This window comes from Chelonia mydas, chromosome 22 (genome assembly GCF_015237465.2).
Source record: "Chelonia mydas isolate rCheMyd1 chromosome 22, rCheMyd1.pri.v2, whole genome shotgun sequence".
Classification (NCBI taxonomy): Eukaryota; Metazoa; Chordata; order Testudines; family Cheloniidae; genus Chelonia; species Chelonia mydas.
In genome coordinates, this window is record NC_051262.2 from 17,863,760 (window position 1) to 17,876,280 (window position 12,521).

Below are 12,521 nucleotides of genomic sequence, written 5' to 3' on the forward strand. Positions count from 1 at the left end.
CAGGCTATTTGCTACAAACAGGAAGGCTAGAAATTAACTTTTTATTTTAAAAGAAAGTGGAAATTCTCCTCTCATCACAGGACTCCAGGACCTGGGGCTTTAGGAAAACACGGATTACTGCAGGACTCGTGATAAAGACGTGAGAATTGGTGATAAAATAAAAGTGACACACCCGCACGCACCCTCTCCCACCACATACCCTGGAATTTTCCCTATTTCATTCCAACTTCAAACCCTACAGGGCACCTGTTCTGGATGCTCACTGAGCTGGAGCCAGGTGGAAAACTGGCTTACACCAGACACTGGAGCAGGACCAAATGCTTCCACTCAAGCTAATTAAATCATCGCATCTGTGCAAGGTTTGCTGCACCACGGCTTCAGGAATTCCCCTGGCAGGGGCGCAGCCAGGGAAGGGGAGGAAGGGTTCTGACACAGCTTCTGGCTGTTACTGCCTCTCTCTCGGCCTTTTCTGGGGATGGCTGGGAAGCTCCTGATGGAGGAAACCCTGGAAGTGTCCACCTCTTTATGGAAGCTGGATACCGCGGCACAGAGGCTCGTCACTGGACACACTGGGACCTGTTACCGCCCAGAGTACAGAGCCCTGGGCATGCGCGGCTGCAGTAGAGGCGTGTGGGACGGGTGTGCCCAGGGGAACAGCTCCAGGTTGGACTCACATTTCCAGCATTAAGTCACTGGACATCCTGACTAATAATAGTCCATGTGTCTATAGCCCCTTCCAGCGAAGGATCTCACAGCAGGGGAACTTCTCTCTGGTTACGGGTCCTACAGGGACCCAGCATGCAGCTGGGGACACTGTGGTTCAGAGGTGAAATGGCACCCAAGGTCACAATACGAGGCACGGCTGGGAGTCCAACCCAGGAGTCCTGACTGCCAGCTCCTAGCTCTGATGGCAAGGCCACACCCTGGGGGAACTGGGGGAGCACGAAGCATCATTCAGATCTCCCACCCTGCCGTGGCTTCCCTAACCTCCCCTTGCAATATGAATTGGGGGCATGGGGCATCAGTGCCTCTGTGCCACAGGAATGGAGTCCCATGGCCTGGGCTCAAGCTGCAGAGGGTTGCTCTTTACAGCCAGGCTCTACCAGTCTCAGAAAGAAAAGTTCAGACAAGCAGCATCCCTTCCCCTCTGCGGGTGGAACATTAATAACCCTTCTCGTGCAAGGTCTCTTGCCCTGGTCTCTCTCTGTTAATAATTTCTTCTTTCTCTGCCTACATGGTTTTGACAAGTGGCTGAGATTCCAGCTGAGTGTCCACCGCAGCATGAGCTGCGCTGAGGTCCCTGGGGGGAGAGGAGCTGCGAAGACGGTGGGGAGAGAGGCCCGAGAATCCACTCCACTGGCCTGATTCACCTGCAAGGCTCTTTTCCTGAGGCGTCACGCAGACTCCATGGGCAGATGTTTCCTACTGCACCAGTTCTCTCCTTCAGAGCGGTGTGCTGCCCAGCCCGGGTTGTGCAGTGATGCCCCCATCTGGTCTGAGCTGCCCAGGGTTTGCTCTGCTTCCAGATCGCAGGCTCAAAGGAACTCGCAGGCTCAAAGCAAAATCAACACTTCTCATGAATTTGACTGGAGTCAGGAAGAGAACTCACCCTTGCCTGCGGGTACGGCTGCACTGCAATCAGGCACCCAGGATTGGCCCAGGCCCGCTGACTCGGCCTTACGGAGCTTGGGCTGGTGGAGACGTTCGGGCTCAGGCTAGAGCCCAGCGCAAGGGCCCTGCGAAGTGGGAGGGTCCCAGAGCTCAGGCTGCAGCCCGAGCTGGTACGTCTGCACGGCCCTGAAACAGCCCCACAGCCTGAGCCTGAGTCAGCGGGCACTGGCCAGCTGTGGGTGTCTGACTGCTGTGCAGACACAGCCTGAGGCCACACCAGCATCCAGCTCCATCCCCACCCCAGACCTGCATGTCATGGCTCTGGCCCCATCGGGGATTCTGAGCTGCCTGCACCTTGCTGTATTTCGGCTTGTGGCAAGGCTGAGGGATGCCAGCACACCTGTGTGCAGGGCACTTGGTGAAGGATTGAGGCGCGAGAGAGAGGAGGGAAAGCACAGAGAGGCCATAGGCATGGCGAGGCCGGCACGGCCCAGCACCACTGGGGTGGGGTAAGTGTCGAGCCAGCTGAGGACCCCCTTGCCCCTTATGACGTTCCGGTGACGTAGTGTGCGGTAGTCATGTCAGGGCAGGTGTGGGAAGGGCATCGAGAGGCGTCTGCACAAAGGTCTCAAGTCAAATCCTCTCCAGCTCACCTGCTTTCCCAGCAAAGCCCCGGACGCCCCTGCCAACAGCCAGCCTGGCAGCAGCCACAGAGAGGCAGAGACAGGTGAGCAGGAGGACAGCATCCAAAACTCACCAGCCACGTGGGAGTCAGATGCCATCCCGTGACACAAACGATAAACTGGACAGACGGACAAGCCTGGGATCTAGCAGGGTGGCCCTCCCCTGGTAGGAAGGGTCCAAGGCCCGATGTACAATGCTGTCGTACTCAAGGCACTCCTGAAACATCATGCCAAGAGAGAGCTCTTCCTTGTGCGGGAGTTGCCGGCACAGAAGGGTTTCTACCTTGGTGTCTCAATTTGTCAGAGATGCTGGGCACCCGCTGAAACCACTGGGAGCTGTGGATGCTCAGCACCTTTGAAAAATCAGCCCCTGTATCTGTGCACCGTTCGCTTCCACCACGGCACACGGCAGGGTCAGGAGGGCAGCCGACACGGCGGCACAATGTGCACTGTAGGGTCGCTGTTTTTGAAGGTTTCCTTTGGGAACTATTTTTCTGGCAGTTACTAACATTCCCCCCCACCCCTCCTCACCTCCTCCCTCCAAACCACAAGCCAGAACAGCCACCTCCTCCCCAAACAGCATTTCCTGCTCTTGTTCCGCCTTTGTGTCCCTCTTTCTTGTTAACAAGACACAGACAAGAGGCTGATCCCATCTGGTGGGCAGAGATAAGATTGCTCCAAAGGGAATTGTCACCGTGCTGTGCGTTCTGCCATCCTGAGCCCAGGCCGGGGGTAAGGAAAGCAGCACCATGCTGGAGTGACGATCGAATGAAAAGGACAACAAAGAATGATCCTTTTTTTTTTTTTTTTTTTTTTTTTAAAAGAGCTGGCTCTGTGATGTTAATTTGATTGCACCCATTTCGGCTTCTTGTCTACACTGATTAGCTGAGTTTCACCTGAAGCATGAGATTAATTCAAATTGCATGGAAGCAATCAGTTATGCTCTCGGAGGACTGACAGCGAACCTCCAAATACATCCCAGCTTGGTGCCTCTGCTGGGCCTGCTGGCAGGGAGCATGCATGTGCCAGAGCGGGGGCACACGCATTCTGCGTGCGTGTGCACACTGTCTCCCAACTCCATCTTAGAGCCTTGACCATGCAAGGTGCTGAGCGCCCTCCAGCACCATGGACTTTCAAAGGGAGCTGAAGGTGCTCAGCATCTCGAACGAGGAGCTCAGTACCCAGCAAGAGCCACACCTAGAGTTTCCACAATGTCCCCCAGCCCCGGTGAGAAGGGGTTTCCAAGTGACTGTATAAAGGATGACTCTCCCTTTTGCTGCATGCTTTCAATTCTGCCCTAGCTCCCTAGTCCCTAGGGAAGGTCTGTGAATATCTCTAAACCACTACACAGGCTGGGACAGATGGCTGCCTGACAGCCACGCGCTGGTCAGGAGAGGCTCAGGAACCCAAACAACTGGAGTGCAGCTCATCGACACAGCTCACGTCAGAATTGTGCCCTGCTACCGCTTTTAACGATCACTCTCCTGAGCACTACTTTTAAAGGGACAAAACATATGGAAATAGTCCCATGCTGGGAATTTGCTAATAGAGACGAAAGCAGCTGTTTGGATTGTTAACCTCCCCTGCAGCATTTGCAAGCTGCAGGCCAGTTGCCACACCATTGCTCACACTGAGGAGTATCGTCCTCCAAAGGAGCCCCATCGCCTTCAGCCTTCCTCACAGGGGACAGGACAACTCAGAGTCAGGACATTATAATCTGGACTCAAGCACTGCACGAAGGCCAGGGAGAAAACTGATGGGTTTCTGCTCGCTGTCCAGCTAAGACAGAGCGCTGAAACGTAAAAAGAGCATTACAGGTGAAATGCAAATCTGATTCTTAAAACTCCTGGAATCTTACACAAGGAAGCGTTTGTTTGTTTGTTTGAAATCGTTATTTTAAACTTGACAGCATCGCCTTAAATTTCCCTCCAATGCACACGGAGCAAAAATGCTCTTTAGAAAACCCTGCACGTAAATTCACTATGTTATTATCACACACTTACAGCCTAGAGACTAGCCAAGCATGGGCCCCATTGTGCAGGGACTGTACGGACACTCCCTGGCCTAAAGAGCGACAAAAATAGGTATTTCAGCAGGTGCAGGACCAGGGGAACGTGAGACCAGCAAGCGTGCAGGCACCGAGGGTGCCGCTCCTCCCCGAGAGCGCGGCTGGCCTATGCGCTAACGGTCCCGGCTTTGATGAAGCCGTCGATAAAATTATGCTTTTATCTTACAAAGTCTGAAAATCCATAGTCCAAAAAGCAGCACGACAGATCAAAACTTCCGTTCCCACCTCGTCATCTCTCCCGCCCCCACTCACTCTGCTGCGGCATGTCCAAGAGATTGGGGAACATGGACAGTTAGATGGAGGCCCAATGAGACCCCTGCCCTGTGGGCTTTTTAAGAACGTCTGATATCATGCTCCGCAACCTCAGCCGAAGAGGGAAGCTGTTTCAGATGCTTTCCCACTTCTCTGTAAATGCTATAGACATCCTGATTGTTGGCCTATTATCCAGACACTTGATCATCTCTCCAAAGGAAAGGTGATGGCCCTCTGCAATCTTCAATATTGTACTCATGTCATTGTCAAACCAGCTGACAGGGAATGGGGCTGGGGGGAGGGAGGATAGGTAGCAAAGGTGGAGAAAGCAGCAACTGCTGGAAAATGAGCTTAAGCCACTGGAGGGGGACTAGGGCAGGGTCTGGCAGCCCCTGAAGGCCACCCCCCCCCACTCCAAAATGTGTCTTGCAAACAGCAACCCGAGCTGTCCCGCAGCACTGTTGGTTTTTACGCCTGCTGCCGTGTTTTCTGCACACACAAAGCATGTCCCTTTAAGTCTCTGCACCTTTTATTTCAGATTAGCGGGAACAAAAATGAACAGATGCAACATCTCCCCAAGAGAGCACAGTGTGTGACTTGCTCTGCTGCAGCAGCCATCTTGAAGCAGAAATCTGTGTCCGAAAATGGAGGCCCTCCAAGCTGATGGGCAGGCCGGGTTCCTCAGGAAGGTAATGGGACAGCTGCCTTAACAGTTGCACTGCTGCACCCTCCGGGAGAGAGCTCCAAGGCACGGCCCATACAGAATGACAGACACAGCTTTCTCAACCTGCTCCTTATCTCCCCTCAGTTTACAAAGAGCTCCTTTAACCTGGCTAGCATCCACCCTGCAGCAGAGATGGGACTATCGGAGATCACTCCTGGGCTGGCGGGGAGAGAATGCACCTGGCCTTTGCACTGCAGACACAGAAACAACGGTACAGGAGCAGCCCCAAATCATCCCAGGGGAGACGCCACATCTCTTAAGCGCCGTGCATTCGCATCGGACCGGATGCTCAGCGGATGCAAACTAGCATAGCTCCATCACATCCACATGCATGGACTTTCCACCCGCTAAGGATCAGGCCCTCCCTCTCGACACCCAGCATGGTGCATAACTGTGTTCATGCCCCTTTGATCCCCTCACCGGCACTCTGCTCACTGAGCCTTCCCCCAGGGTTACTTCTCACATTCCAAATACCTGAGCAACTTTTAACACCTGCCTTTCCCCCTTTAATAAACTCAGCCTGCTACAAAAAAACATTTCCCCTAAAACGTGAAACTTCCTTGCCAAAATCACGCTGGCTCAGGACAGGTGCTCTCCGGAGCAGGATCAATGACTAGGTTCAGGGCATAGGGAATAAAATAGATCAGTACAGTAACTCCGCACTTAAAGTCGTCCTGGTTCTGTTCATTGCTGATCAATTAGGGAACATGCTCCTTTAAAGTTGTGCAATGCTCCCTTATAACTCATTTGGCAGCCACCTGCTTTGTCCACTGCTTGGAGGAAGAGCAGCCCGTTGCAGCGAGCTGGTGGGGGCTTGGAACCAGGGTGGACCGGCAGCCCCCCTATCAGCTCCCCGCACCCCTAAGTTCCCTGTGCAGCAGCCACCCAGCAGGCTACCAATTGGCCCCAGTTCAGCTGTCCCTCCCCCCACTGCCGTGTGCTGCTCCTGCCCTCTGCCTTGGAGCTGCTCCCGGGAGCCTCCTGCTTGCTGTGCAGGGGAGTGGGGAAGAGGGGGGCTAATGTCAGGGTGTCCCCCTCCCCCTACTGCTGCACCCCGCTAACCCCTCTCCATATAGAGCAGGGAGGGACAGGACAGGGCTCAGGAGGGAGCTGCTGTCTCAACTTCCTGATTTTTTTAAAGGCAATGTACTTAGAGTCCGGTCAGCGTACTTAAAGGGGCAATACACATCTCTTTCTCTCTCTCTCTCTCCCCCACACACAGGGTGTGTGTCTCTGTCTGCCAGGCTGTCTCCCCTCCCTCCATGGGTGCTGCCTTGCGGAGTGTGAGGCTACATTAACAACAATGTGTTAACCCTTGAGGGCTTAGCCGAATGCTAGTTCATCATTGAGCAGTAAGGCATTCCCTGGGAAATATCCCACCCTCTTCCACCCTCTAACTTCACCACCTCAACCAAGTTTCACAATCATCATTGCTGTGTACAATATTAAATTGTTTGCTTAAAACCTATACTGTGTATGTGTGTGTGTGTGTGTGTCTGTATATTTATAGTTTTTTGTCTGGTGAAAAGAATTTCTCTGGAACTCAACCCCCCTATTTATATTAATTTTTATTGGGAAATTGGATTCGTTTAACATCGTTTCGCTTCAAGTCACATTTTTCAGGAACATAACTACAATGTTAAGCGAGGAGTCACAGTACTGAATTTGCACTTCCAGAGGGAAAACCCCAAGTTTTAAAAGCCTCTCATGTCTCAATCAACCCAACAGAGACTCACCGACTCTCATGTTCTGAACAGAACAGCTGTCTCCCCCCCAAACCTCCCCGCCCCGCCCTCTTGGTGTCTCTGTGGAAAGAACCACACCAACATTAACAACAGTTACTTGGGATCCTTACACAAAAGCGTCTACAAACCCCAAGGGACTTTACTAACCATAAATCATGCCAAACCATCTCTGTGATGCCTGCAGCATTATCCCCATCTAACAGGTGGGGAAACAGAGACTGGACCAGGGTCACAGAGCAAGCCAGAGGCTGAGCGGAGACAAGCACCCAAGAGTCCTGACCACGAGACAATACTCCTTCATGAGCACACATACGTTCCGTACCGCAGTCTGGGAGCCAACGCACAGCCCCGTACTACCTTCTGCCCACTGGCGTGCTCTCACGGCTCTCACCCAGTGTTTGTTAAAGGCAGGAAAGAAGGGTGGAGAAATGGCAACCCAAGGGGCTAAACTTCCAAAGAGGATAGAACCAGAGCTGTTTTCTTCACTTGCCACCTGACAAAAGCAGCAGGTCAATCTTTGTGGGGCTGGTGGGTTTGCAGAACCCCAAGCCACACCCATAAATCCCTACATGGGATATTCTCTCTCCATTCTGGTGATCAACACAGTGCCCATCACTGCAGTATCTGGGCACATGGCACATAGACACAGAACCTTCCCCGCATATAAGAAGCCTCTAGACCCTTCCCAGCAATGTGGCTTTAAAAGGCTAGTCCCCGTCTCTCTTCCGCACACAAGCACATTTTGTTTGGACTCTGATTAACTTTCATTTGACTCCATCCACAGCGACCTGCCTTTAAATGAAAGCTCACACCGATCTCACTTTAATTGGCCTGACATTTCTCTAAACAAAATTAAAAAAATGAAACAAAACAAAGAACCCTTATAACGTTTAATTGGCTGTGGCGCTTTGTCTACCTATTCAGTCGAGCCTTTTCAAAGGCTGCAGAGGTCTCCGAGAAATGTAAAAGCACATGCATAATAAGGTTATGTGCTATTCAAGTCAGCAAGCAACCTGTCCTGGGATGCAATTACACAAGGCAGTGGGGACGAGGCGACAGTTCAAACTCTGGATAGTTCTGCACATTCACTCTGGATTAATCGTCCACGCTTTGTACCTGCATCTTATTGAAGTATTTTGTTTGAAATGGCTCTTTTCAATTCATCAATCCACAAGAGAAATTAACACATGTGAGGGGAGGGAGGAAAAGACCTTGGTGAAGGGGCAACCAGAGCCAATCTGTTTGTTTCATTTTTGTGACCAATTTTTAATGTTTGAGTCCTGACTGGGAACTGATAAGTGCCGGGTGCAGGGATTTGGGAGTGTCAAGATAGGGAGGCCAGCCCCAGCTGGAGTCGGGGTGGCTGCGTGGCCCAGGCTGGGGCAGACTCACTCATGCTTATTTTGTTACGAAAATCTTTGTGCAAACAAATACAAATAGGAGACCCTGGGTGCAGTAAGCATCAGGTGCTGACTGGCCCCATTTAAAGCTAGTGGAAATAATCCCCCAACTCCTACCAAACCTGAACACAGCCATTTTCAGCATGCTGGCAGACAGCCTCAACATGTGGGACGGGTTGGGCCTGGACCAGTCAGAGGGTCTAAAACCTCTGTCCAGCCCCTGCCAGTCCCCAAATATGCCACCATAAGGGTCTGATCCTATGAACCCTTACGAACAGGAGTAACTTTACTCACTTGAGTAGTCCCATTGAAGTAAATGAGACATGCATAGATCTACTCACATGTATTTTCTGAATTGAGGCTTTATAACCAACCAGCTGGGGGAAGATGCATCTTAAATAATAAAATCACAAAGAGACAGATCCTGAAGTCCTCACTCAGGCAAAGCTCCCACTGACTCCACTAAGAGCTGTGTACGTGCAAGGACTAAGAGGAAAGCATGGGCCATTAAGGGTTAGCCTGTCCAGAGTGCCTTTCTCCCAGTGGATCTCAAAGCACTTTACTTGTGTTAATTAGCTTACCAAAGCCAGGAAGGGTTCAGCACTGGAATGGAACAGGACAGCAACGCTACACTCTTTAAAAGCAGGAAGTACCAACCTGTGAAATTTGGTGAATAAACAGCTCAAAGAGCTCACTGCAGCCCTGAGTGATATTGTTTCACAGCCTGGTAATAAAGCCTTGAACATCTGACGCTCTGTAACGGAGCCATGACATGATCTTAACTCGAGTGACATGAATGAACCGCCGCAGTAATGAGCACAGTTGGGATAGTCTGCTGCTTCTTTCAGATTTAAGCTCTTGCAACAACCGAACTAAATAAAGAGGAGCTGGAGATTATCTATTCCACTGATAGCAGCGAGAGAGGAATCCAATACTGTGCGCAGTGTGAACAAGGTGTCTAACACCACTAACAGGCCCATAAGCAGGGAGTTAGCAAAGCTATTTCCCTTCCTCTTTTCCCCTCGGATGATGTAGATTGATTGCCCGGTTTTATTAAGGACAAAGTGTTTTTTGATAGGGTAAGGGAAGCAGCTCCCCGGGGGATAGGAATCAATCCCTCTTTCAGCTCTCTCTGCATTGATTGCCAGGAATTCGTGTGCTGGCCTGCCGAGGCAGGAAGGGCTTTGCATGCGATAAAGTATCTCCAAATATAAAAGGAGGGAGCTATCAGATGGCACTGCACGGAGCTGGCTGAGACACACCGCTCCCGCGAGGAGAGCTTGGCCCGCAGCCAGCACGCAGGGGCTGAGCTACGCAGCACCAGGTAGCAATACATAGGATTGAAAAGGACCATGAGTCGTCTTTAGTACCCAGGTGTTTTGGAACTTTACCCTCCACCTGGCCCCGGGGATTTGATTTAAGACCTAGCTGGGGCATGAGGCAGTGGGGGAGACACAGGCCCAGAGACCCAGGGGACATAAACCCCCCCTAGACACTGCATTTGTTACTCCCCTCTGCTTGCCAACACCTGCAGCACACGAGGTGCTGTACAGACAGGAGACAAGGCACCCCCTGCCCTGGATGGCTTAAAATCTAAGCAAATTTGACCCCCAAAACCAGACAGTCAGATGCAATCCTGGCAGCCCGTAAAGGGTCCCATTCACCCCTGCAGAACACACTGATTCCCTCACCAAGGGCAACTGTCCCAATGAATTTACACTCTGCAGCATAATCACTCCCATGATGGCCCTGGGATCTCTCTGTACCAACCATTCAGCTCTCTGGGTGCCCCTGCTGGTGGGGGGAAGTTCCCCCTGGGGAGAGCTGATCAAACACATTTGAAATTTCAATGACTTTCTTTGTCAAAATTTCCCACAACTGGAAGAGTTTTCTGTGAAAATCGAATAACCTGACAGACAACCTCCAAGGCCAGCGTACATGCAATGTCCTACAGCGAGGCAGCAGGAGCCATAGCCTGTGCATTCCATGGAGACCCTCTAGCCGGTTTCCTCAGCTCACTAGGTTTTACCACACACACCTCTCCAACGCCTGGTGTCTTTGTTCTCTCTCTCTGGCGTTTCTAGGGACTCTGCATTCCAATTTCCTGAGCTCACTGGCACCCCAGCTTTCCTGGCACCCCAGTCGCATCCCAACCCCCAGCATGCCATGTGGCTCCACAAGTAACTGACCCTGCCTCTTCCCCACCGTGCTGCTGTCCTTTCCCCACAAACGCACATTTGCTCTCTCCCTCCAAACATTGCAGGCCACCCAGAGTAGGGGCATGTCGAACACTGAGTCTGTTCCCTGCTTCCTCTCTTCTTTCCTCTCTGCATCCCATTTGCTGGGTGACTTCTCCCCTCTGCCTCCGGCTGGCTCTCCCCTGCTCTCCCCACCTCGGACTCGCTGCGAAATGGCGGAGCTACTTACTCTTGACAGTGAGGAACATGGACTTGCTGATATCCGTCCCCACACCGTTGCTGGCCTGGCAAAGGTAATAGCCAATGTCCTCCTCCAGCACATGACGAATAAGCAGCGAGCTGTTGGGAAGGATTTGAATGCGGCCCGTGAGGGGCACAGGATGGTACTGCTGGGGGTTCCCGCTTCCTAGGAGGAGACACGAAGAAACAATCCTGAGAGGACACAGCTAAGGCAGAGAAGGTTTAGGGGCGCCTGAGGCTGCTATTGTCTGTTGCTTTTAAATGTCCCCCAGATTCCTAACGCCTCCCTCTCAGCCTGCCCTGACCTCCCTCTACCCAGAGGAGTTCAAGAGAAAAGACAGCAGCCATTCCTGGGAGAGTCCCATAGAAAGCGTGAGCTCCTGGCTGGGTCTGCACACTCAGCTGCCTGCCGCGCACAGCGCTCAGAACCCGGCTCGCACCAGGTCCAAATGGCAAGCTGATAAAAGATGTAGGCCATCAGCAAAAGTGGCACCAGACTGGCTTCACCTCCCTCCACAGCACAGAAGAAGGGGAAAATAGCCATGCCTGCTGGGGAGAGGGAGAGACTTAAATGTGTCAAGCTTCACAATGGCACCCCCAGAACGGCACCCAAGCGCCAGCACGTCAGCAGCAGCTGCGGTAGAGGAGTGAACTTCCGGGCCGGACAGGCTGAAAAGCCCCAGGCCAGGTCTGGTTACAAGACGCTGACCTGCGCTGGGATTTTACAAACAGCAGAGCTCTCTCCCACGAGCCCTTGCGGATGGGCCCAGAGGGCGCAGCAGCATCTGGAGCATGCTGTGCCAGAGAGAAGGAGGGGCTGCAGCCCATGAGGGCCAGTGGAGAAGAGGTTTGCTATCTCCTTTCTAAAATGCCTGGCCAGTCTCCTCAGCGCTCCTCTGGAACGGGCTCAGAGAGGAACACACATATCCAGGCACAGGCAGTGTGGGTGGGATCCGAGCGAGCTATAATCCCACCGGAGCAATATCACATACTGTCTAGGACCGCCTTGCTAAGGCAACTACCAGATAGTGACGAGCGTGGAGGAGAGCCCCTGTAAGGGAGAGGGGCGGCCACAGCTGCCATGTGCCTTTTCACCCCTCAAGCGTGTCCTTCGCCCAGGCAGAGCAGCTGCCACGAACGGGCCATTCCCCGAGCCAGGCGTCACATGCATGAGACACGGTAGCTCACACCTACCTTTTGCATGCTTCCACATGACCTTGGGAGGGGGATACCCATCCACAGAGCAGTTCAGCACCCCCGCTTTGCCATAGATGCCATCCTGGTTGTTGGGCTGGACCACGAAACGAGGCGGCACTGGGGAAAGTCAAAGAACAGCACGGTCACCATGGCTCAAACCCGCCATGCCTCTCGGCGGGCTCATCCCGCTGATTCAGCGGCACCGGCCTCCTGCCCGTACTGCTGCAGCCTCACCAGTGCTGTCTCTGTCCCGCTGCCTCATTTCAAACCCCACCCGCAGCGCGTTCTTCTCTCCCATCCACGCCTCTGAACGTCCCTCCTCCCACCATCCTCTCCCTCCGACTCACTCACCCCCAAAGAGGGCACAGGCTGCTTTGGATTGCGACCGCCCAAAGCACAGAGA

General features: G+C 52.8%; 1 protein-coding gene across 2 annotated transcripts in view; it reads right to left on the reverse strand.

Annotated features, from left to right (window-relative positions):
* DSCAML1 (DS cell adhesion molecule like 1) overlaps nt 1–12,521 on the reverse strand; it is a 353,599-nt gene that overhangs the window by 123,133 nt on the left and 217,945 nt on the right. For both annotated transcript variants that reach the window (XM_043534224.1, XM_037882497.2), the window contains 2 exons: nt 12,116–12,235; nt 10,911–11,087 (listed from right to left, as the gene is read on the reverse strand). In XM_043534224.1, the coding sequence (XP_043390159.1) occupies nt 10,911–11,087; nt 12,116–12,235 (297 nt within the window). The remainder of the gene's footprint in view (nt 1–10,910; nt 11,088–12,115; nt 12,236–12,521) is intronic.